The following is a 26,704-nucleotide window of genomic DNA, read 5'->3' on the forward strand; positions in this document are numbered from 1 at the left end:
TTAGGTTTTCATAATAATAATAATAATAATAATAATAATAATAATAATAATATAAATGATAATAATAATAATAATAAAAAACATAATTGCTACTACTGCTCCCTGTTGATAATAAACCATCAACATGTGATCTAATCACACAGACCTTCTATATAGATACCAGTGCCGATATTTGGCATTTTCATGAAAACTACCAGGGTTGCAGCTATTGCAGCTGAGACCTGGCTCTGGCTCTCCACCACTGTCCTGAAATCATTGTTCTGTATTGTTTTATAAAAACTGTCACATGACAATAATCAAAAATGTATCAGTACTTGCATTACTCATATATATTTATTTTAAAAAAATCATTAAAATGGGGATGTACCAATCCCAGGAGCTCTGTGTGCGCCTCAAAAATGACAGCTGCCTCCTAGTTTTCTCCGATTTTTTCTCTAGTTTAGTCCTGGAGCTGGAAAAGTATCTGTGCATGCACTTGTACTGGTACCGAGTATGGTACTTGGTATATGAACATCCCTAACTGGAACACAAGCTTTGTATACCAAACTAATGGTGTGAGGGTAAGTAACAACAGGTGCCAGTATGTTCCACTATCTTCATAAAAAGTCATCAGCATGCCCTGAGTTAGGCTCTCAAGACAGGTTGGAGCTATATTTAAAAAAAAATAGAGGCACATACTGGCATCTGATGGTATTATTAGCAAGGTTTATCCTGATCAATGATTTGCTTTAAATGTCATACTACTTAACAAGGTCTTTGTGACATACACATTTATGAGAGAAGTGAAGACACAAACAATATTCACTGGAAAGTTGTCAACAGTAAAGGTTACAAAAATACCCTAATTTTCCAATTTTACATAAATGTCCATCACCATATATGAGCTGACAAAAATAAACTGATGCTGCCATTTGACTGCAAAGCATTTCCACAAATAATACTCTTAAAAACGTTTTACTTAAACTGTATATATCATATTTCCTTCACAATTATAAGTGAGCACAGTCTTTTCAGCTGGGAAAACCACAGCTGTAGCAGCAGAATCCTAATTTACTTTAGTTTAAGGACTCTTACCGAGCTGTCCAGTTTACAGTTACAGGCTTCATCAACCCTGCACTGCAGAGGGAAAATGGAAAAATGTATTCATTAAGACAAGCTCAGAGGGATACAATCAAGCACTCGGTCTGAACTCAAGACAACAGCACATTGTTTTACAGTGAAGCACACATTCCCTTCATAAACAGAAGTTGAAGTATATGGCAAATAGATCTGATATTTGTTACTTATGATCTGTCAATACAACAATCAAATATTAGTTTATTTATATAGTGGCTAAAACGTTATACTATTAGAAACTAACTATATGTTATACGTGCACAAACCCACACACAATGAATATTGCTAATTATAAGACAGTACAGTAATGGTATTTGTTTGTGATATACACTGATAGTTGTAAGATGTTAAATGTCACAATTCATTCATTTCAAGGCAGCAATTAATTGCACTGCTCATAAGATCAGCATTTGTTTTATGTGGTTGCATGATGAAACCAATGTCTGCATTTCTGTATTAACCAGAGCTAAAAGCTTCCAAAAAGACCATCAAATGTGTTTTTTTGGCAGAATCTTCCAAACTATTTATAGTCAAATACTAAATACTTTATTTTCATATATATCAAATTCCCTTATACTTTATTTTCATATATAGTATATAAAAAGGTCAACTCCTGACAAATAGCTAACTACAAAAGGAAAAAAAAGCATACAGTGAAGGATGACACAATTTTCTCTGGTACAATTAAGGAATTACATTGTGTCACCTCTAGAGTCCACACTTCACCCTAGATGGCTGAGCAATAAGTAAGCAGCAGCATAATAATAATGAGGCCATCTATGTTTTCCCCCCCTACTGTGAACATGTTCTCAGTGTTAGACTGTCTGTGAGGGTTCTCATTCATTCAGGTCATGGTATATCTGTAAAAAATAAGTTAAGGCAACTGGACTTGCTGTATTTTTCTTGAAGACGTTTCAATGGTCATCCAACCAGATTTCTCAATTCAGAATGACTTGTACAAAAAATGATTTGGGAAATAGTGTTAGACTGATAATACAATGTAGTTCGGTCTTTGGCCTGATTGTCTCACAGTAGGCTAATACAAAATTCAATTAACTTTTCTAAACTAATAAATGACTGATTTAAAGGTTGTTAACAGGGTGTCCTGCTGTAAAGGGAATGCCCAATTCCATTACGAAGATGTCCTTTAACTCACATACAAACAATTGGTAATATTGTGCTTTCATAATTCAATTGCTGTCTAATATATGGGAACAGTACTGCAGAGTTGTGCTCTGAAAATGTACCTCATGTTACATATTGTGTTAAACTACTGGTAAGTTGGTAGTAAACTGTATGGAAACCCTATGTAGATACTAACAATGAACCTCTGCTACTTGCTCCCTTTTGGTCTGGTAAAAGGTAACGTTAAAAAAATAAAAAATACCTTTGTTATCCCTGTTTGATAAGTGCATAAACACCTGTTGATCCTACCTAAGTTCCTAACTTCCTGAGGACTCTGCCGCAGTGAAATCTCAAGCAGTGTTATCAGCTCTGCCTAGTTCTTTTGTATAAACTACTGAACACCATCCTCTGTGTTATGGAAATGAGGTGATAGGGGGTATTCCATAGTCCTAACACAATTCCTGTCCTAGGGTGACAACCTTGCTCCCACACAGATACAGCACAGTAGTGTTGTCACCCTATTGCAGCAAGTGTGGTGCTGGCAGGATTACTAGGTAACAAAGAAATAAGAGCCTAAAAAAAGAAAACTAATGCAGCCACCAAATCTAAGGACTGTTAAGCTGCAATACATGACATTTTGTTCTTGGACTTAGTTACAATTTAAAGTATATCTAAAGACATTTTGTTTAGTTTTGGATAGAACAAGTAAGGTTTATACATTCTGACAGGTTTTTATTGCTGTCTATCTCCCTGTTGGGAAGAATCACCCTTTCTGTAATGAGGAATCTGAATTTTTACAGTTGTCACCAGAACAGGAACAGAGGGGAAATCTTCAAGTTGAAACACCTGTTAATGTGAGAAATGTTCAAGAGAGGATTTTCCCTCACTGCGGAGAGATTTACTTTCACTTCCTGCTGTGTGAAGGGGAGATGAAGTAAAGAGGATCCTCCTCAATTGGACAAGAGGAGAAAAAAGTTTTAAGAGATAATACAATTCTCCAGTCAGGAGAAAGAAGAAGGAGGATACAATATCACTGAAGGAAAACAAATACATCTAGTAGTTTGTATCAGAAACTATATAAGTTTTTGAAAGAATCAAAATAAAATAAAATATGTGTACTCAGTAAGGTTGAAAGATGCACCGGTAGGGGTCAAGAAATCTAATGTAAAGCTTGTAGAGAATATGTCTGTCTCTGCACAGAAAAGGGATGGACATGCTTGATGCTTGTCGGGATGTTCTTGATCTTGTACTTGACAGTATTTGGATCCCGATATGAAATAGAGAGAGGCACTTGCCCCTCCAAAAAAAGGCAGTGAAGGAAGAAATTTTAGGGTTGTTCTGATCAGAAGGTATTTATTGGTCATGCAACAGTATATTACACCATCAACACCACTGTAATGGCCACTTTAAGAGGACAGGTTTACAGAACACTGACCTCAAGCTGAAGCAAACTTGGGTTCTGCAGCAGGACAATGATCCAAAACACACCAGCAAGTCCACCTCTGAATGGCTGACGAAAAACAAAATGAAGACTTTGGAGTGGCCTTGTCAAAGTCCTGACCTGAATCCTATTGAGATGTTGTGGCATGACCTTAAAAAGGCGGTTCATGCTCAAAAACCTTCCAATGTGGCGGAATTACAACAATTCTGCAAAAATGAGTGGACCAAAATTCCTGCACAGCGCACACACTCATTGCAAGTTATCGCAAACGCTTGATTGCAGTTCTTGCTGCTAAGGGTGGCCCAACCAGTTATTAGGTTTAGGGGCAAACACTTTTTCACACAGGGCCATGTGGGTTTGGACTTTGTTTTCCCTTAATAATAAAAACCTTCCTTTAAAAACTACATGTTGTGTTTACTTGTGTTATCTTTAACTAATATTTAAATTTGTTTGATAATCTGAAACATTAAAGTGTGACAAACGTGCAAAACAATGAAAAATCAGGAAGGGGGCCAACACTTTTTCACACAACTGTAAGTAAACTAATTAGGTTAAATATTGTAAGGAGAAACCTCCGACAGTCTGTGAGCTTCCTCACCGTGCTGTCTACTCATCCCTCCACGGCGTCCGCTCTCCTCTCCTGTCCGCGCGATCATTCTCCATTCCAGCAGCTGACCACAATAGCCAACCTGTTATTGGCTCTTTTAAATAGCAGTAGTCAATAACGGACTGGCTATTGCACCCGCCCACTGCCTGCTGTCAATCAACAGAGGTGGACCTGATGGAGAACTTAAGGTTGCTCCTCTGCTGATTGACAGCAGGCAGAGATGCTCCTTACACATGACAGCTGCCTCCTAACTTTTGAATTTTTCTCTAGTCTAGTCTTGGGGCTCGAAAAGTATCTGTACATATACTTGTACAGAGTACTGTACTTGGTATCGGTGCATCCCTACGTAGCACACATATTAGAGTTTATAGTTTAGATATTCACCACAAATTTGCCCTTGTAGGATTCACAAAATAAAAATATATACATACCGATTCTATAGTGGTAAAAGTTGTAAAATTCCTCATCCAATTTTCGAAGTCTATTTTAACTCCAACAACTAAAACACAAATAGGTGAAATTCCTGTAACTATGTATATTTGTAAGAGGCTTAAACAAATTCCTATTCCAGGAAAGTTGTAAAAGTTTTTTTTGACTGTAAAATTTAGCAGCCAACAGCTACATTTGGAAGGCTGAAAATACATTCAATCAGGTTGTTCTAACCATTAAATGGCCCTGTAGACTTATTTGCCTTAGAGGGTAAATGCACTTTTGGTGCCATTGGACTCTTCCTCTCTTCCTCAGTATTTCAGATTATACCTAACTTCAAAACTGTTGTCAGAAGATCTTTACTGTGGTGCCTACCCCACACTGCAAGTCTTTGCCTGATATCTTCATAATTCTTATGGGTTGTACTTGAGCTCTCTAGTCTTTATTTGCTTTTGTTAAAAGCCAGCCAACAGTCTGATTGACAAAGTTACAACTGAAAAAAATAAAGACTGTGCTGCACACACGAGTACTTTTTAGAAGATTTTGTCCAGATGATGTTCAGTGTCAAGCAGGCTGCACAGTGAAGATATCAGTACAGCAATGTAATAGGTAAGTCTAGCCTATGCTAAGAATACATAAAATACACTTTTTAATAAATATCATAGGCATCTTCAAGAAACATGCAAAATGCATTCATTACAATTTATTTAACACAAAAAACGCAATTCCTATTCACAATAGGAAACTTATTATGAGAGAAATAAGGGTCTGCTATTTGTGACCTTGTTTTGAAAATTATTAGTTGCCTGGTTGTTACAGTAAACTTAGAACAAGTATGCTAGGCAGAACTTCAGACTTTGTTAGACATTAGCTGCTAGATGTATATTTCAATTATTGATATAAGCCCCGTTCACACTAGTGCAACTTTTTCTGTGTCTACTGTTGCACCACACTGCATGACAATGCATCACATTATTCTTAAAATTGCCTGTGCACATCAATGCAACATGGTGCAGTGTGATTTTTTGAAAAGGTACTCGTGCTTCTTTTGGTGTTTTAGAAAGTACTCCTGGGAGACATTGCCAAGCAAGTAGCATTTTCAGAAGAAGCTCAGCAATAGCAACCTGTTTATTTTACTATTAATAGGTTAATTTAGGAGGTTCTCGTTTAATGTGTTGCTTTATGGAAAGGTGTCCGTGTCACTGCACACTTTGCTTTAGAACAATACTTTGCTGTACATGGGCAGTTGCTATGATTTGGAAATTACTACTGTGTGTGATTGCTTTAAAAATATAGTGAATGCAGTTTGCACTTATAGGGCAAAACCAAAGAGATTCAAACCCTTCCTAGCAACTGGTTGCTAGATCTGAACACCAAGAGAGGTCTTCACATGCCCCTTCATACTCAGAAGTGCCAGGTATTGTCACCAGCTGTGAAGGAGGAAGCAGTGTCAAGGTATCTAAGGTAAGTGAAGTGTAATGAATTCAGTGGTGGGGCTTCGCGTCAACACTATCACTTAGCTCTACAAGGGCAAGATGACATTGGAGGGAATTTATCATAGCAATTGCGAGTGTTTGAATTTGCACGGAATATGTTTGCACCAGATTTATGATGCTAATGTAATGTTGTTGATAAATTAGGTTAAATAGACTCCAGGAAAGAAGACTTGTAACTCCAGGCAAAAAGCTTAACTGTTGCTTCTTGAAGAAGTGGTCATGGGGGCATCTTAAGTTGTGATTGTTTTCTTAGGTGATGCTCCAGTTTCAGACAGCCGCAGGACAAGTGCAGATGAAAACAGGTGCAAAAAAGGTGCAACTGAAAAAGTAGTGCAAGCTCTGATGAAAACAGGTGCAAAACACGTGCAGTTGGAAAAGTAGTGCAAGCTCAGGTAAAAACAGGGGCACATGTTGAAAGACAGATTTGCACATAAACAAAATGATCTAAGAGGCCAAAACTGTTGTAATTGATTGCTTTGCTAAATTCCCCCCATTGTCTTTTAAATGTCAATAACCTTGTCAGGTGGTTTTACTGTTTTAGAAATATTGTTTCTATGTTTAGTTTGCAATTATTTACATGAGGGAGCCACATTTGTTCAGTGCATATCCACGTTGTGCTTCACTGTTCACCTTGCCTAAGCCTTTATGTCTCACACAGGTTCATCCTTACAGAAAACAATAGACTGCACCATGTCATATTTTAGGCCAGGCATAAAAGCCTAGAATTTTAGGCCATATAAGGGAGCCTGGAAGCACTGTTTTTTTAATTTATGGTAAGAAAGGGAACAGACTATAAATGAAGAGACTTTTTTCCTTAAAATAATAATAGGATCTGATAATGCTAACATGCCCTACTACAAGAAAAGTGCAAATTTTAATGATGTATCAACTAATAAGGGTACTCACCAGCCGGCTTAAGTAGTTTACCATTAATAGTTATTTCCACTGCTTTGCTAACCATTATACCATTTTCATAAGAAGCAAGCCCGGTTCCTAGTCAAACAATATTGCACAAAGTGTATAAAATGTATATAAGAACAGAAACTGACAGAAGCAGAATGCAAGAAGCATCATAGATATCTAAACCAAGTTGCAGCATTTATACCAGATCAAAGTAGCTTTTGCTTTAGTGGAAGATAGTCAAGGGAATACGATTAGAGCATAGTTATATCATATGTGAGAAAGGGACAAATGTAAGAGCTATTCCTAGGTTAAATGAAACAATGCTGACATAAAAAATAAATCTCTTCATATTAGCTGTATCCACTTTGACAACTTTGAAACTGACCGTTTGGAAAATAAAGACACAAAGTAAAACTACAATACCTAGCATTAACACTGTGGGATCCATTGTTAGTTAAATCTCATGCTTAATCTTAAATGTAGTCCCCCTATCATTAGGGTATACATCACACCACAAAATTAGTGAAAACTTACTGTTGAAATAAGGGGCTGTAAAAATATAATTGTCATTGTCCAAACTGCGCTTGTAAAAACTATCCTCATACGTTTCAGGGTCTTCGAACCAGTACTCCCCAGCACTAAAAGTATAAAAAACAAACAAACATTGTGTAATATTAACAATAAAGGTTACAAAGCTAGGTTACAGAGCTAACCTAATGCTATTCATAACTTTGGCATGTGATATCACAAAGGCAGGAGTCCTGCAAATATACACTGAGTCGCCAGAATATTATGACCACCCCATGAGTACTTCGTTGGGCCCCGAGATGACTCCAAGAGATGACTTCGTTAGGGCGCCTCCTGATTCCACGAGATGTTGAAAGGTGATGTGAGGAATCTGACACTGGACTGTTGTCGTTCTGTTGTCTTGTACCAGTCTTGCCATTCTCTGTTCTGCCCTAACATTGACTAGTCGCTGACGGCCACAATTCGCACGTTCAGACCCAGATTTTCGGCTGACAGTCCAGTCTTTAAAACACTTCAACAACAGTTGCTCTTGAACATTTATCGAATTCTGCTGTTTTGCTTATACTCGCTCCATGGCTCCGAGGGCCAACAATCATCCCACGTTCGAAGGCTGTTAAATCGCGTTGTTTACCCATATCTTCAGAAAAAAAATCACATCTACTGTCTTGGTAAACAACCTGCTTCCCTATTTATAAGGGTCTGGCCCTCTAGCAACTTCAGCATGAAATTATAGCTAATTATAGCTAATTTGCCTACAAACATCAGGTGGTCATAATAATCTGGCGACTCAGTGTAAAGCTCTAAAGCTGAAATAAAGAATTACAGACACTTCATCATTCCTAAACACAAATACGTTTGTAAACATTTTTTGGTCTCATACTTGCACCAGAGATATGACATACACTATATTGCCAAAAGAATTGGGACGCCTGCCTTTACACACAGATGAACTTTAATGGCATCCCAGTCTTAGTCCGTAGGGTTCAATATTGAGTTGGCACACTCTTTGCAGTTATAACAGTTTCAACTCTTCTGGGAAGGCTGTCCATATGGTTTAGGAGTGTGTCTATGGGAATGTTTGACCATTCTTCCAGAAGCGCATTAGTGAGGTCAGGTACTGATGTTGGACGAGAAGGCCTGGCTCGCAGTCTGCACTCTAATTCATCCCACAGGTGTTGTATCGGGTTGAGGTCAGGACTCTGTGCAGGCCAGTCAGGTTCCTCAACCCCAAACTCACTCATCCATGTCTTTATGGACTTTGCTTTGTGCACTGGTGCGCAGTTATGTTGGATCTGGAAGGAGCTATCCCCAAACTGTTCCCACAAAGTTGGGAGCATGAAATTGTCCAAAACGTCTTGGTATGCTGATTCCTTAATAGTTCCCCTCACAGGAACAAAGGGGCCAAGCCTAACCCCTGAAAAACAACCCCACAACACAATCCGCCCCCCTCCACCAAACTTTATACTTGGCACATTGCAGTCAGGCAAGTACCGTTCTCCTGGCAAGCGCCAAACCCAGACACGTCCATCGGATTGCCAGACAGAGAAGCGTGATTTGTCACTCCAGAGAACACGTCTCCACTTCTCTAAAATTTAGTGGCGGCGTGCTTTACACCACTGCATCCGACACTTTGCATTGCACTTGGTGATGTAAGGCTTGGATGCAGCTGCTCGGCCATGGAAACCCATTCCATGAAGTTCTCTATGCACTGTTGTTGTGCCAATCTGAAGGCCCCATGAAGTTTGGAGGTCTGTAGCTATTGACTCTGCAGACAGTTGGCGACTTCTGTGCACTGGGCACTTCAGCATGCGCTGACCCCGCTCTGTCATTTTACGTGGCCTACCACTTCGTGGCTAACTTGCTGTTGTTCCCAGTGGCTTCTGCTTTGTTATAATACCACTAACAGTTGACCGTGGAATATTTAGTAGCAAGGAAATTTCACAATATCTTCATAATTCTTATGGGTTGTACTTGAGCTCTCTAGTCTTTATTTGCTTTTGTTAAAAGCCAGCCAACAGTCTGATTGACAAAGTTACAACTGAAAAAAATAAAGACTGTGCTGCACACACGAGTACTTTTTAGAAGATTTTGTCCAGATGATGTTCAGTGTCAAGCAGGCTGCACAGTGAAGATATCAGTACAGCAATGTAATAGGTAAGTCTAGCCTATGCTAAGAATACATAAAATACACTTTTTAATAAATATCATAGGCATCTTCAAGAAACATGCAAAATGCATTCATTACAATTTATTTAACACAAAAAACGCAATTCCTATTCACAATAGGAAACTTATTATGAGAGAAATAAGGGTCTGCTATTTGTGACCTTGTTTTGAAAATTATTAGTTGCCTGGTTGTTACAGTAAACTTAGAACAAGTATGCTAGGCAGAACTTCAGACTTTGTTAGACATTAGCTGCTAGATGTATATTTCAATTATTGATATAAGCCCCGTTCACACTAGTGCAACTTTTTCTGTGTCTACTGTTGCACCACACTGCATGACAATGCATCACATTATTCTTAAAATTGCCTGTGCACATCAATGCAACATGGTGCAGTGTGATTTTTTGAAAAGGTACTCGTGCTTCTTTTGGTGTTTTAGAAAGTACTCCTGGGAGACATTGCCAAGCAAGTAGCATTTTCAGAAGAAGCTCAGCAATAGCAACCTGTTTATTTTACTATTAATAGGTTAATTTAGGAGGTTCTCGTTTAATGTGTTGCTTTATGGAAAGGTGTCCGTGTCACTGCACACTTTGCTTTAGAACAATACTTTGCTGTACATGGGCAGTTGCTATGATTTGGAAATTACTACTGTGTGTGATTGCTTTAAAAATATAGTGAATGCAGTTTGCACTTATAGGGCAAAACCAAAGAGATTCAAACCCTTCCTAGCAACTGGTTGCTAGATCTGAACACCAAGAGAGGTCTTCACATGCCCCTTCATACTCAGAAGTGCCAGGTATTGTCACCAGCTGTGAAGGAGGAAGCAGTGTCAAGGTATCTAAGGTAAGTGAAGTGTAATGAATTCAGTGGTGGGGCTTCGCGTCAACACTATCACTTAGCTCTACAAGGGCAAGATGACATTGGAGGGAATTTATCATAGCAATTGCGAGTGTTTGAATTTGCACGGAATATGTTTGCACCAGATTTATGATGCTAATGTAATGTTGTTGATAAATTAGGTTAAATAGACTCCAGGAAAGAAGACTTGTAACTCCAGGCAAAAAGCTTAACTGTTGCTTCTTGAAGAAGTGGTCATGGGGGCATCTTAAGTTGTGATTGTTTTCTTAGGTGATGCTCCAGTTTCAGACAGCCGCAGGACAAGTGCAGATGAAAACAGGTGCAAAAAAGGTGCAACTGAAAAAGTAGTGCAAGCTCTGATGAAAACAGGTGCAAAACACGTGCAGTTGGAAAAGTAGTGCAAGCTCAGGTAAAAACAGGGGCACATGTTGAAAGACAGATTTGCACATAAACAAAATGATCTAAGAGGCCAAAACTGTTGTAATTGATTGCTTTGCTAAATTCCCCCCATTGTCTTTTAAATGTCAATAACCTTGTCAGGTGGTTTTACTGTTTTAGAAATATTGTTTCTATGTTTAGTTTGCAATTATTTACATGAGGGAGCCACATTTGTTCAGTGCATATCCACGTTGTGCTTCACTGTTCACCTTGCCTAAGCCTTTATGTCTCACACAGGTTCATCCTTACAGAAAACAATAGACTGCACCATGTCATATTTTAGGCCAGGCATAAAAGCCTAGAATTTTAGGCCATATAAGGGAGCCTGGAAGCACTGTTTTTTTAATTTATGGTAAGAAAGGGAACAGACTATAAATGAAGAGACTTTTTTCCTTAAAATAATAATAGGATCTGATAATGCTAACATGCCCTACTACAAGAAAAGTGCAAATTTTAATGATGTATCAACTAATAAGGGTACTCACCAGCCGGCTTAAGTAGTTTACCATTAATAGTTATTTCCACTGCTTTGCTAACCATTATACCATTTTCATAAGAAGCAAGCCCGGTTCCTAGTCAAACAATATTGCACAAAGTGTATAAAATGTATATAAGAACAGAAACTGACAGAAGCAGAATGCAAGAAGCATCATAGATATCTAAACCAAGTTGCAGCATTTATACCAGATCAAAGTAGCTTTTGCTTTAGTGGAAGATAGTCAAGGGAATACGATTAGAGCATAGTTATATCATATGTGAGAAAGGGACAAATGTAAGAGCTATTCCTAGGTTAAATGAAACAATGCTGACATAAAAAATAAATCTCTTCATATTAGCTGTATCCACTTTGACAACTTTGAAACTGACCGTTTGGAAAATAAAGACACAAAGTAAAACTACAATACCTAGCATTAACACTGTGGGATCCATTGTTAGTTAAATCTCATGCTTAATCTTAAATGTAGTCCCCCTATCATTAGGGTATACATCACACCACAAAATTAGTGAAAACTTACTGTTGAAATAAGGGGCTGTAAAAATATAATTGTCATTGTCCAAACTGCGCTTGTAAAAACTATCCTCATACGTTTCAGGGTCTTCGAACCAGTACTCCCCAGCACTAAAAGTATAAAAAACAAACAAACATTGTGTAATATTAACAATAAAGGTTACAAAGCTAGGTTACAGAGCTAACCTAATGCTATTCATAACTTTGGCATGTGATATCACAAAGGCAGGAGTCCTGCAAATATACACTGAGTCGCCAGAATATTATGACCACCCCATGAGTACTTCGTTGGGCCCCGAGATGACTCCAAGAGATGACTTCGTTAGGGCGCCTCCTGATTCCACGAGATGTTGAAAGGTGATGTGAGGAATCTGACACTGGACTGTTGTCGTTCTGTTGTCTTGTACCAGTCTTGCCATTCTCTGTTCTGCCCTAACATTGACTAGTCGCTGACGGCCACAATTCGCACGTTCAGACCCAGATTTTCGGCTGACAGTCCAGTCTTTAAACAACTTCAACAACAGTTGCTCTTGAACATTTATCGAATTCTGCTGTTTTGCTTATACTCGCTCCATGGCTCCGAGGGCCAACAATCATCCCACGTTCGAAGGCTGTTAAATCGCGTTGTTTACCCATATCTTCAGAAAAAAAATCACATCTACTGTCTTGGTAAACAACCTGCTTCCCTATTTATAAGGGTCTGGCCCTCTAGCAACTTCAGCATGAAATTATAGCTAATTATAGCTAATTTGCCTACAAACATCAGGTGGTCATAATAATCTGGCGACTCAGTGTAAAGCTCTAAAGCTGAAATAAAGAATTACAGACACTTCATCATTCCTAAACACAAATACGTTTGTAAACATTTTTTGGTCTCATACTTGCACCAGAGATATGACATACACTATATTGCCAAAAGAATTGGGACGCCTGCCTTTACACACAGATGAACTTTAATGGCATCCCAGTCTTAGTCCGTAGGGTTCAATATTGAGTTGGCACACTCTTTGCAGTTATAACAGTTTCAACTCTTCTGGGAAGGCTGTCCATATGGTTTAGGAGTGTGTCTATGGGAATGTTTGACCATTCTTCCAGAAGCGCATTAGTGAGGTCAGGTACTGATGTTGGACGAGAAGGCCTGGCTCGCAGTCTGCACTCTAATTCATCCCACAGGTGTTGTATCGGGTTGAGGTCAGGACTCTGTGCAGGCCAGTCAGGTTCCTCAACCCCAAACTCACTCATCCATGTCTTTATGGACTTTGCTTTGTGCACTGGTGCGCAGTTATGTTGGATCTGGAAGGAGCTATCCCCAAACTGTTCCCACAAAGTTGGGAGCATGAAATTGTCCAAAACGTCTTGGTATGCTGATTCCTTAATAGTTCCCCTCACAGGAACAAAGGGGCCAAGCCTAACCCCTGAAAAACAACCCCACAACACAATCCGCCCCCCTCCACCAAACTTTATACTTGGCACATTGCAGTCAGGCAAGTACCGTTCTCCTGGCAAGCGCCAAACCCAGACACGTCCATCGGATTGCCAGACAGAGAAGCGTGATTTGTCACTCCAGAGAACACGTCTCCACTTCTCTAAAATTTAGTGGCGGCGTGCTTTACACCACTGCATCCGACACTTTGCATTGCACTTGGTGATGTAAGGCTTGGATGCAGCTGCTCGGCCATGGAAACCCATTCCATGAAGTTCTCTATGCACTGTTGTTGTGCCAATCTGAAGGCCCCATGAAGTTTGGAGGTCTGTAGCTATTGACTCTGCAGACAGTTGGCGACTTCTGTGCACTGGGCACTTCAGCATGCGCTGACCCCGCTCTGTCATTTTACGTGGCCTACCACTTCGTGGCTAACTTGCTGTTGTTCCCAGTGGCTTCTGCTTTGTTATAATACCACTAACAGTTGACCGTGGAATATTTAGTAGCAAGGAAATTTCACGGAACACCTGAATCCAATGATTTGTGTGTCCCAATACTTTTGGCAATATAGTGTATATATATATATATATATGTGTGTGTGTGTGTGTGTGTGTGTGTGTGTGTGTGTTTGTAGTAGGAGTATATGTAAATTCACACTGGATCCTACTTATATACCTTTATTATTGAAGCAATATAAAAAATATAGATTTAATTTTGCAACTTACTGTACAGTCTGATGATAAATTATAAATTACCATATTTTGCGGTCCATAAGACGCACCGCACCATAGGACGCAGGGAGGTCCGGCGCGCCTTATGGAGCACTCGACAGACTGTAGCTTCTGACACAGCTTCTATGACAGGAGCTGTGACAGAAGCTGCAGTTAGTGACCGCTGAGACAGGTGGCGCTGTGATTACAGCGCCACGGTCTCAGTGATCACACAGAGCAGACGAAGAAAGTCCGTTCTTCGTCTGCTCTATGGTGATCTCGATCGTCGCCGCTGCTCGGTTTTAATACGAGTGATCTCATTAGATCACTCGTATTGAACGAGCAGTGGCTCCTGCTGCTGAACTTGATCGCCGCTGCTCGGCTTTAATACGAGTGATTTCATTAGATCACTCGTATTAAACGAGCAGTGGCTCCTACTACTCGCCCGGTGCCCGAAATTGCATGTCTTGGGCGTCGGGATTCACTCAATAAGACGCAGGCACATTTTCCCCCTCCTTTTGGGGGGAAAAAAAGTGCGTCTTATGGAGCGAAAAATACGGTATGTTTCCTAATTTTATTACATAGACCATGGATTCAAATGAAGCCATAAGGCACATACTTAAAATGCATTGTGTATCTCTTTTGGTTTCCTAATGTGCTTTTAGCTATATATTTATGCTATTAGACTTGGGTTTATTTTCATGGCGTGCATTGCGATACAAATGTTATAATGCAACTGTATCCAGAAAGCAGCATGAGTCATATTCTTGAGTTGTAAAAATAATCAACACTGCATGACATTTTAAGCAACAGTTCCAGATGGTTTTATAAGGTGGTGTCAAGGTGGAATACCCATTAAACCACAGAAAGAATGTAGATACAAAATACTATATATATTTTATTGTAAGAGTTCTTTCTAATTACACTTTCAGTGATCTTAAATGCATCATACCAATAAAGAATGAAACTGTCATATGACCAATAAAAGGTATGTAAATAAGGAAAATATAATTTACAATGTTTACTGGCATTTTGTTTTAAATTTGAAAGTATTTAATGGAATTTTACAATAAAGTATACAGTATATGTATTCTGATTAGTATCGGAATATAATTTTTTTCATTCATGTAAAAAAAAAAATCCTTTATCTATATTTGTGCAGTTATGTCAAAACAATGTTTTTAATTATATAAACCTGCTTTTAGTAGTAGGCAGGGATAAGTTGGAATGACACCCACCGAAAGAAATTTGCACATTAATAATTCCTTTTTTTACACTGGTAATCAGCGACAGTGATAGAATAGAGTGACAGTTCTAAAGTGTTGTAAGAGCAATGGTGACACTTCATGGTTATATCATTGTGACAGCTGTATGTTTTATCTACTGCTGGAATACTAGCATTGGTATTATATCGTCCTGCTCCCATCAAACTGCCTATGATAACATACCTGCAGAAAAGACAACCATTTGTACTTTTTTGCATGTGAATCGAACAAGCTACGTTCCCACTGTAAAAGTAGCCTGCTATCTATTAATGCATAAGCCAATTAACTCACCAGCATTTTTGCTTACAGAATACTCTATATATTTTTTCACAATACATGCCCTAAATATGTTTTAAGAACTGATAATGGCACATTACCTTTTTGGATACACTCTTGTGATCCCACCATCTGTAGCTACAAATCTAGCAGAGACCCCCTTTCTGAAAGAGCAGAACATTTATAAACAACTTAAATACTAAACAGCAAAAACAATTTAGCCACACTGTAAATGCAACTAACCACATTAATTTCAGTCCCATTCATGTTGCTTCAAAGAGGAAGGCTGAATCAAACAGGAATTTAATTATAGGACACACTCGTTATTTAAAGTCAATGTTTGATTTGCCTATGTAGGGCAAAGAAACCAGTTCACTTTATAGCCAGCCATACCAACTGCTTATATGTTCCCTTCACAGCCTACCACTCCATTCACCTGGGCAAGCGAAGTGACATACTAAGTAATTCAGGATATGAAAAAGCAAGTGATCAACTGCCCTTTCTCTTTCAAGTCACAAGTACTCTCTTTCTCTGCCCTACATGTAACAGTGATGTGAGCTTGAGCAGCCAACTGTAAAGCAACAGTGCTATCACGAGGAATGAAGGGGAACAAGTTGCATGCTCTCCATATGCAGACATACTATGTGAACAGAGTGGCAAGGGGGAGAGAAGTGGAGTAGCTGGTGCTAAGGAGCTAACAGTAAAGCAAAGCTGTTGCATTGCTCTTAACAGGAAAAGCACAGGTTTCCATTAAAGGAATATAAAATTAACCTCTCCACAAAAAACACTCTTTTTGTTCCCTGTTGGGCTTTTTATTTATTGTATATCAGCAGGAGGGGTAAGATTTTTCTTACTGGAGACAGAGGAAAGCAGAGAAAGACTACAAGACATGGAGATAAAATCTACTGCAAATCTTGCCACTGGAATCCCTGAGAAACAAATCCAACTTTTCAGTGACTACAAAAAAATTATATATCCAATAGCCATTTTAAGTGAACTGATCCTTTAATATACATGCCCCCTTTTAAAGGGAAACTGTAATGGTTTTGAATGAATTTTTATTTATATGTTTTTTTAAACTGATGTTGTTTATCTTTGTTTACAATTATTATGACATCCTTTGGTGTCATAGAATATCATTCGTTTTCTAAAGAGAACACAGCAAACGCTGTCCACGTGGCCCCGTAAGAAAACGGCATGAAGGGTGGTGAATTAGTCACTCCTCTGGCTGATGTACTTGGAAATTGCAGCTATTAAGCTCCATACATATAAGCTCCATAAACAGGCTTTCCTATCAAAGCTGTTAGGATTAACATTGAATTATAATAAAAAGGAGTGTATAATTCGGTGAAAATGCAAATGCAATATTTCCTATATTTACCTGAGAATAAAAAAAAAAAATTTAATTTTTTTAGAACTGTAAATAGTAAATAAATAAAAAATAAAGCACCATACATTTACTTTAAAATACAGTAAAATAAAATAAAATACAAATCAAAGAAAGTCAATGTTCTGAAAATAATGACTAGGACTTACATCGAAAAACTAAATCTGGAATTATGTTCACAGCAGCAAATCAATGTAATGCTTTATTTTACCAATACAGGACATAGAGGTTGATTCATCTAATGCTAGGACATTGAACTGATTGTTGGAATCACTAAAAATTGGTTAAGGAAGAATCACAGTCAGTACTGAGAAATAAAGACAAGAGGTTCTAATCCCACATTCAAATATGTAATTCATTTTAATTGTAATAAGGCATAAATTAATTATAAACAGTAACATATGGTATGCTGTCCAGTAATATTCCTGTATATTTTGAACAGGTTGGCTCTGCATGGTTAAGATGCTGGTATTTAATTTTAAAAAGTGCCTACTAGCAGAAATTAGCTTGGCACAGCAGGCATACTAGCTGGTATCCTGCTAGAAAGAGAGCTTAGAATGCATCTACATTCACCAGTATTCCCTTCCAGGCGCTATGAAAAAGGGAGGCAAGACAAAGGGGTCGCAATATACCCCCAAAACTGCCTTTAAGAGGCTATTTGTGACCCCGGCTCACCTTCCAGAAGAGTGGCCCCCTCGCATACGGCAGAGCAACAACAACTATCTGCCACTATCCTTCACTTGGATGACTTGGATAATCGGGGCAGACGGAATAATGTTTAGGCCCCAGACCACAGGCCTCGAACAAACCTAGAGATGTAATCTGCAGAATATTTTTTTTCATTATGTAATGTGCGACTATCCAACTGTATCCGGGTTTCTCTAGGCGTATCCTGCTTATGAGACATATACGTCGACCGCTACTGGAGGCTATACAAAGCTCAGGTGCTACCTACAGATGGGGTTTTCCGTTCCATCTGTTAGTTCGGAAATCGGAAGTCACCTTTGTACTGAAGACCCCGCGGATCTACCTGCCTTGTTCACCTTCCTGGAGATCGACTGTGTCGCAGTACCGGACTGGCTTCGCCCCTCTCTGGAGCCGCCTGGTGATCGCATACGCAACCGAGATGGCTCCTCCCCAAAATAATGCTCCCTACCGACCGCGCACCTCTGGCAGGGTCTCCGACAGCCCTCATAACATCACTCGGAGGACTGGGCCCTGTACCGGACCCACGAATACCCGCAAGGCCTGATTCCCAATGCTGCTGTAACCCACCCGAGCTGTGCTCCTACATGAGCCACTGTTCCTTTACTGGCTGACTGTCTCTTGTCTCCTCCAAGTAATTTGCTGTGCTCTGTTTTCTTCAGGATGAGCAAGATGCGGACTTCTGGACCTTCGCTGTGGATTATCCCGCCATACTGTACCACCATACAGGTGCCTAGCCCTTCCGGTAAAGATATCCCCATCTTCCCCCCAAGTTTGAGGGGGGAAGATTGGGAATGAGACCACCCTACATGTTTTTTTTTACAACTATACCTGCCTATACCTCACTACGGCAGGGGTCCACTGGGCTGGTCTAGTGCCCTTCCCTTTTCATATATCTTGTCTACATAATTGGGTCTAACTCACATGATTCCTCCTCTGAAGTGTTTCCTATACAGTTTTTGTTTGCCAGTTTGGGATCTGTGATCAGGGTCCTGGTTTCTGACCTTATGCACCCCGGGCGGCGACGGCCCTCCGGAGTCCTAAGCCTTGGAGGCGAGACACGTGGGCACTCGTACGCACGGGTTGACATGATTCCTCCCTCTCCCCCTCCTGTTGATTTCTCACTGGGTTCCATGTGTGGGAGGGACCTCTGAACTCACGCATTAGCGGTTATACCTGGATACGGTTACCCGATAGATCAGAGCCACATTCCTTGCTCCCAAATTATCTTATTGGCGGTCTATTAATGACTGGAGACCTGGTGTCTGAGGCTCAGGGGGTCCCACGCACTCCCCTCTGTCCCTGCTTCTTAAGCTCACAGGACAGCGGAAGAGGGGGGTTGGGGGAGGAAGGAGCCACAGGGAGGTGGACATAGAGTAAGAAAAAGTTAATGTTGTGGTTTATTGTTTACTTATACTTTGATACAACCCTCATTGTATAACTCTGCAGCCCACTATCTGTGGATTTAGTGCCTTTAAATGTTATCTTCTGTTCTCGATGATGTTCAGTTATGTATTATACAAACATACCGAAAGTCGATGCCCGGAGCTCTCCCATGGCTCCGTTACCTTAGTCTTAAACCTATTTCCCCATCTAGGCCCTGAACGCATCAGAGGTTCCCCCCCCCCCTGGTGCAGTTCCTATTGAGGATTTGTCCTCCATTAGCTTGTTGTCCCTGGCATCCCACAATGTCAAGGGATTGAACACGCCCGAGAAGAGATCTATGGTTTTGCAGGAGTTTAAGGTTGCGAGCTGAAATTTGCTTTGTCCCACTTTCGGACAGACCAGGTCCCCAAATTCCACAACTGTTACTACCCTCATGCTTATCATTGCTCCACACCAGATACTAAAACTAAAGGGGTAAGCATTCTTCTCCATCGTAACTCCAACTGGAAGCTTGTGGATACGTGGTCTTGTCCAGAAGGTTGAGCCCTTTTTGTCAAAGGGACCTTAGGAGGTCAACTTTGGACTTTTGCTAATCTATATCTCCCCAATTTACATCAGATCTCCTACCTGGAACAGGTACTAGATCACCTGTCCCTATTTGCAGAGGGTGTGTGGGTGGTTGGAGGAGACTTTAACTTTGTCTTAGATCCGTTAATACACTCCTCTAGGTCCTCCTCGCACTTGTCCTACTCTGCCCTCAGACGTATTCCTAAATGCCTGAGACTGCACCAGCTGACGAATGCATGGCGCCTGCTTCATCCCACCGACAAGGACTACACGTTCTTCTCTAGCCCCCACCAGTCCTACTCCAGAAATGACATGTTCCTGGTTCGCCACTGCGATCTCCCTCGTTTAAAAACGGCATCCATAGGTTCTATCTCCCTGTCCGACAATGCAGAAATCTTAATGGCCATGGACTTATCCCAGGCCCCACCTCCCCCCTGGACATGGCGACTAAATTAATCACTCCTCCAAGATGACTCACTATCCCACATGGTGCGTTCTGTGACCCCATGATTTTGTGGGAAGCCCACAAAGCTTACATTAGGGAAGTTCTTATCAAACTTGGTTCTCGCATTAAACGCGCTAGACTGGCAAAGATTACTGAACTGCTCACTAAGATCCATACCCTCGAAACTCTTCATAAGCGTACTCTAGCGGTTGGAGCTCTGGGGGAACTGACCTCTCTGAGGCTTCGTCTGCACTCCCTTTACTAAAAATACGCTAACCAAATGCAGACGCACTTTCTACGAATTTGGTGACAAATGCGGGAAACTTCTTGCTCGAGCTTTGCGAACTCAACAGGAATGATCCTTTATCCCAGAAATTCTGACTGGTGATAATTCTAAAGTTTCCAAAACCGAGGACATCGCAGAGGTGTTCCGACTATACTACACGTCCCTCTATAACCTTCAGGCAGACTCTGTAGCCCAGGGTGACCGTCCTCTTAGAGACCATAAACAAGTATCTTGTGGACTCGGGAATGCCTCGACTCTCGAGTGTGGATATTTTGGCTCTGGATTCCCCTATTACTTCTGAGGAGCTAGCTCAGGCTATCTCACAGACTGCCGTGGGGAAAGCGCCCGGCCCTGATGGCTTCACCCATACAACATACCAGGACCTCCTTTCCCCTTATTTCATTAGAGCATTTAATGAGGTCGGGTCTGGGGGTGCTTTCCCACTAGATACCCTCAGAGCCCATATTACAGTGATACCCAAGGAAGGCAAAGACCCCCTCGCATGTTCTAGCTACAGACCCATATCTCTCCTAAACGTAGACCTTAAACTATTTAGCAAGATTCTGGCATCCAGATTACCCCCCCTGATTACTGCAGTGATACACCCCGACCAATCGGGCTTTGTGCCCACGAGGGAAGCTAGGGACAACACTACAAGAGTCCTGGCTACTCTCCTTGCCGCTAACTCCAAGTCCATACCCCTAATACTGCTGTCCACAGATGCCAAAAAGGCCTTCGATAGGGTGAATTGGAAGTATATGGACTCAGTACTGCAATATCTGGGACTCAGTAATCGGATGTTGGCATGGATCAGGAGGATCTACTCCCACCCATCCGCACAGGTCAAGATTAATGTAATGTTATTAAAATGAGCATTATGCCCCGGGTCCTGTATCTATTCAAGCTCTGCCGATCCGAATTCCCCTCTGGTACTTAAAATCATTGAACAGGTTGTACTCACAATTCCTTTGGGCCCACAAACCTCCCAGGTTGAAGTTCACCCTCCTATGCCTCTCAAAGGCAAATCGCGGTATTGGCCTACCTGACGCTTCTCTTTACTATGCTGCCTGTCACCTTGCTAGAGTTGCAAACTGGTGCCATGGTGACAACCCCAAACCCTGGATGCAAGTAGAACAGGCAGACTCAGTTATCCCCTTACACTGCCTCCCTTGGTGTAGCTCGCCCATACCGACGGAGATCCCATCCGATGGTGGGTGCCACCTGGAAGGTTTGCAGGAAAGTTTTTGACACCCCTCACATTTCACCGCATCCTTCCCCCCTCTTTCCAATACTGGGTAACCCGTGTTTCACCCCAGGCCTAGAAGACGGTGCCTTTAGATCACTTAGATTGTCGGACTGTTTCAGGGCAAAGCACTTTATATGGCATGGCTTATGGCCATCCAGAGCTCTCCTCCTATCGTACTCTAAAACAGCCACGCTAGGTTTTTGGAGGACTATACAGCTCTCCCATTTCCTTCACACGTTACCCCCTGCCACCGACTTTTCTTGTCAACTCACGGCCTTTGAGTCGAAATGTGATAAATCGGATCACCTTCGACCTGCAGTCTCATTCATGTATTCTCTATTAAATGCTCCTATGGGAGATAGCGCCCCCGACTACATTCGAAAATGGGAACGGGATCTAGATGTTAGTTTCACCTCCGCCCAAATAGCGAGACTTAACCACTTCTCCTTTAAATCCTCCATTCACACGAGAGTCCAGGAATCTGGATTTAAACTCCTCACTCGTTGGTACAGGACCCCTCAGCTCCTCCACTCGATGTACCCCTCTGTGCCCAACTGTTGTTGGCGCTGTAATGAAGCCCTGGGCTACTTACTTCATATCTTCTGGTCCTGCCCAAGAGTGACTCCATTCTGGGCTTCCGTTAAGTCCTTACTAGGTAAATTTACTGACAGAGAAATCCCTTGGGACCTAGCTTTTTTCCTTCTCCATCACAACTCTTTCCCCAGGAAATACTATAAAGCGTCTATTCTTCCACACCTCCTGAACGCGGCGCGCTGTTGTATTCCAGCGCTATGGAAATCGACCCGGACACCCAGAATTCCACTTGAGGAGGTAGGCTGCAGCTATGCGTGTAGTGAGAAATGGCCGGGGTTTGGAACATAACCTATTGCTGATCATATTCCTTTTCCCCACCTCCCCTTCTTCTCCCCTTTCCTGCTCCACTCCCCTCCTCTCCTTCTCTCTGTACTGATTTCTGCTTTCTCCTTCCTTTCTAGACTCTGATACCCTCTTCCCCCTGCCTTTTTGTAGTATTTCCATGCGATGTCTAGATAACCGACAGTGTTATAACAGGTAGTCGGTACCGATGTTTGGCCCTAGGGTTCTCCCTATGCATGACGCCGATGCGCGACAATTCGCATCAATCTCAGAAACACCTTAAATCATCATATACTGTTTATAAGTATATCTATATACACGTGCGTGTACCTGGCTACTCTACTTGCATATCACCCGACGGGACATGAGATAGCCACATGACTGTTGGTTACATTGTAAGTTTACGACATTGACGATGTACTAGCCGCATGCTATACTGTCTTGTTTATGTATTTTTTTTTTGTCTATTGACTGTATTACTCAAAAAACTTAAAATAAAGAATTTATTTAAAAAAATTGCAGGCCTCTTTTTGTTGTTTTGGATACCATAGAACAGGATTAGAACCTTTGTTGGTTTTATTGCTATCAAGGACTCACTTCCTGTCATGCTGACAACACTTACACCCGACAGGAAGTGAGTGAACATCTGCAACAGGGACACAAACAGGCATAAATATCTGACAGGAGTTCTAGTCTTCTTCTGCTCTGCTAATATACTGTATACTGTAATATATACTTTATTTGTCAGTGTTTCCTTTTCCCTCACTTTGCCTCACTTCCTGTCAGAAGACATGCCCTCTTTAGCTCCCACAGTAGCTCACAAACATGCATGAATGTCCATACTGGAATAAACAGTAATAAATAATAAAAGAATTCTACAGAAAAGTAAAAAAATTTTTTTCTTTCAGAGACTTTCACTGCACACCCCATGAGGTTATCTGGGAGGAATTTAAACCAGTGTGTGTATGTGTGTGTGTTTGTAATACTGCATAATTTGGTAATGCTAAATATTGTTACGCTAATATCTAGTTTGCTATTTCTGCTACTCCATTTTTTAACCCCATCCAAAATAAACACTGTAAACATTTTATCCTCAGGTTACCAAACATACGTTGGAATAGAACTGCATTTAACTGAAATATACATTAGCAGCTAAATTATGTTATTTCAAATGCCTAAGGAATCTGAAAGAACTGTTATTTTCCTAATAAGTCTAAGGTCACAGAAAGATTTGCTTTAATATTAAAAATGTGGCAATACATATGCCCATAGATGTTGCATTAATATATCTTTTAAGATACACTATCTTATTTTGATTTAGCACTTCAAAAGACCCACTAAGTACCTTTTTGGCACAAGAATATTCATGTTTAGTTGAATTATCCCAAAGCTTTAAAAACTTATGTACAACAGTCAGAAAAGTGGGATAATCAAGAGTAGTTCCACAACCAGATAATCATAGATGAATTAAAATGCAGCTTTTAAAAATAATACTACAAAATGATGCTCAAAATTAGAATTAAATTTTTTTTATGTGAGTAAAGCAATGCTGTATTTACAACTTAGTAATTTTCAAGGTCTATTTCTTCATAGGTCCTAAAATTGTGAATGCAAGATCAAGAGACATTGGAAATATATACTGATATATTGTACATCCAAAACTGTAACGTTAACAGCTTTTAACAGAAGAAAACACAAAATAGCAACATAACAATCAGATTCTATACTGCACATAATGCTCATCTTTGAGCTCAGATCCTATGGCCTATGCTCCAGTGCACTTCACTTATATCAGCCAATTTGTGGGCATACTTAATGTGTATGTTCCAGTTAATTGGTCTTTTGTACCAGATTATAGTGTGTAGATTTTCAACTTCTCTCCTAACAGGTAACAGGACAGGCCTAGGGGTAATCTAACCCTCCACACAACAGCACAAGGTTAACCACTGAGCATTGTGGGGTTTTGAGCGGGGGTAAAAACTGCCAGGTGTGAGATAGGAGCATAACCAAGAATCATGTTGAAGGTTGTTGCCAAAAGATATGGGAGGCAAGCATCAAACCCAAAAAAGTAGATCTTAGTCAAGGTCCAGAGTCATTAATGTCAGAGCAAGCATCGCTTTGGTCTGTTTGAAACAGCTGACATAATAACAACCACATGTGAACCAAATGCTACATTGTTCAATCAAAATGTGGAATGAGCTGGCTATGCCCAAAACAATATACAATACTGTGCAAAGGTTTTAGGCAGGTGTGAAAAAATGCTGTAAAGTAAGAATGCTTTCAAAAATATATATTTTTAATGTTTATTTTTATCAATTCACAAAAAGCAAATTGAGCGAACAGAAGAAAAATCTACATCAAATCAATATTTGGTGTGACTACCCTTTGGCTTCAAACCAGCATCGATTCTTACAAAAGCACACCGTCAGGGATTTTGTATGATTAGAGTCAGGTGTATGATTAACCAATTATACAAAGCAGTTGCTAATGTTCATAAATTTTATAGGTAAGTTGAAACATAGTCATTAGCTGAAACAGAAACTTCTGTGTAGGAGGCTTAAAACTGGGTGAGGAAAAGCCAAACTATGCTACTAAGGTGAGGTGCACAGCTCACATGGTACACAAGGTAGTTATACTGCATCAGCAAGGTCTCGCCCAGGCAAAAAATTCCAAGCAGACTGGGGTTTCAAGATGTACTGTTCAAGCACTTTTGAATAAGCACAAAGAAATGAGCAACAATGAGGACACTTAATGCAACAGATGAAAGACACATCATGCTTACAGTGACATCAGCACCAAACTGGTGGAAACCAGTGGGACCCAGGTACACCCATCAACTGTCTGGAGAAGTCTGGCCAGAAGTGGTCTTCATGGAAGAATTGCGGCCACAAAGTCATACTTACAACATGGAAACAAGGCTAAGTGACTCAACTATGCAGGAAAACATGGCAGCAGGTGCTCTGGACTGATGAGTCAAAAGTTTAAATATTTGGCAGTAGCAGGAGACAGATTCTTCACTAAATGGGCTGGAGAGCAGTACAATAATGAATGTCTGCAGGCAACAGTGAAGCATGGTGGAGGTTCCTTGCAAGTCTGAGCTGCATTTCTGCAAATCGAATTGGAGATTTGGTCAGGATCAATGGTGTCCTAAATGCTGAGAAATACAAGCAGATACTTATGCATCATGCCATACCATCAGGGAGATGTGTGATTGGCCTCAAATTTATTCTGCAGCAGGACAACTACCCCAAACATACAGCCAATGTCGTTAAAAACTATCTTCAGCATAAAGAACAACAAGGAGTCCTGAAAATGAGCCTGTGTGGGATTACATGAAGAGACAGAAGGATTTGAGGCAACCTACATCCACAGAAGATTTGTAGGTTTTTTAGGAATAACCTACCTGCCTTCCTTTATCGGAACTATTAAGCACTCACAGAATTAAACTGTGAGATCTAGACTAATCACCTATACATAATGTAACATGGGGATACTGGAAGCCATTTTGATTCTGTAGAATCAAGGTGAATTTTTCATTTCAGGGGCTGGAAACAAAACAGTATAACGTCAGAAATTCTCAGACTTTTAACATCATAGATTCCAAGGTTATACATTTAGCTAGACCAGACAACAAGATAAAGACTGACCATGGGACCAGACTGTTAGGCTCCATTCACACAAAGTTTTAAAAAGCATGTGGTCGTATGTGTGTGCAAATTTTAATAGACGTACCGAGCAGAATAGAAAAAGTAGAAAAAAAGGAGAAAATGATTGGGCGGAGCTAGCAGTGACAGCTAGCTCCGCCCAACTGTTTTCTATTGGCGGGACCAGCTGTCATTACAATGAGAGCTTGTCGGAGCCGGTGGTCATATCAAAGCCGGCTCCGACAAGCTCTTATGACAGTCCAGCGTCTCCTGGTTACTAGGTAACCAGGAGATGCTGAACTGTCATTACACACTGAGAACCCAGTGGAGCCGCCGTGATATCATGGCAGCATCGCCGGGTTACTAGGTAAC

At 40.6% G+C, this 26,704-nt stretch overlaps 1 protein-coding gene across 1 annotated transcript in view; it reads right to left on the reverse strand.

The window, feature by feature from the left end:
• CACNA2D1 (calcium voltage-gated channel auxiliary subunit alpha2delta 1) overlaps positions 1-26,704 on the reverse strand; it is a gene marked incomplete at its 5' end in the record, with an annotated part of 205,838 nt that overhangs the window by 23,294 nt on the left and 155,840 nt on the right. Inside the window, 6 exons of the mRNA XM_018563565.1 lie at positions 1,075-1,116; positions 4,721-4,788; positions 11,593-11,679; positions 12,124-12,227; positions 15,892-15,954; positions 23,455-23,530. Coding sequence (XP_018419067.1) covers positions 1,075-1,116; positions 4,721-4,788; positions 11,593-11,679; positions 12,124-12,227; positions 15,892-15,954; positions 23,455-23,530 — 440 coding nt within the window. The remainder of the gene's footprint in view (positions 1-1,074; positions 1,117-4,720; positions 4,789-11,592; positions 11,680-12,123; positions 12,228-15,891; positions 15,955-23,454; positions 23,531-26,704) is intronic.

The sequence above is a fragment of the Nanorana parkeri genome, unplaced genomic scaffold (genome assembly GCF_000935625.1).
Source record: "Nanorana parkeri isolate BGI_ZX_2015 unplaced genomic scaffold, ASM93562v1 scaffold676, whole genome shotgun sequence".
Lineage (NCBI taxonomy): Eukaryota > Metazoa > Chordata > Amphibia > Anura > Dicroglossidae > Nanorana > Nanorana parkeri.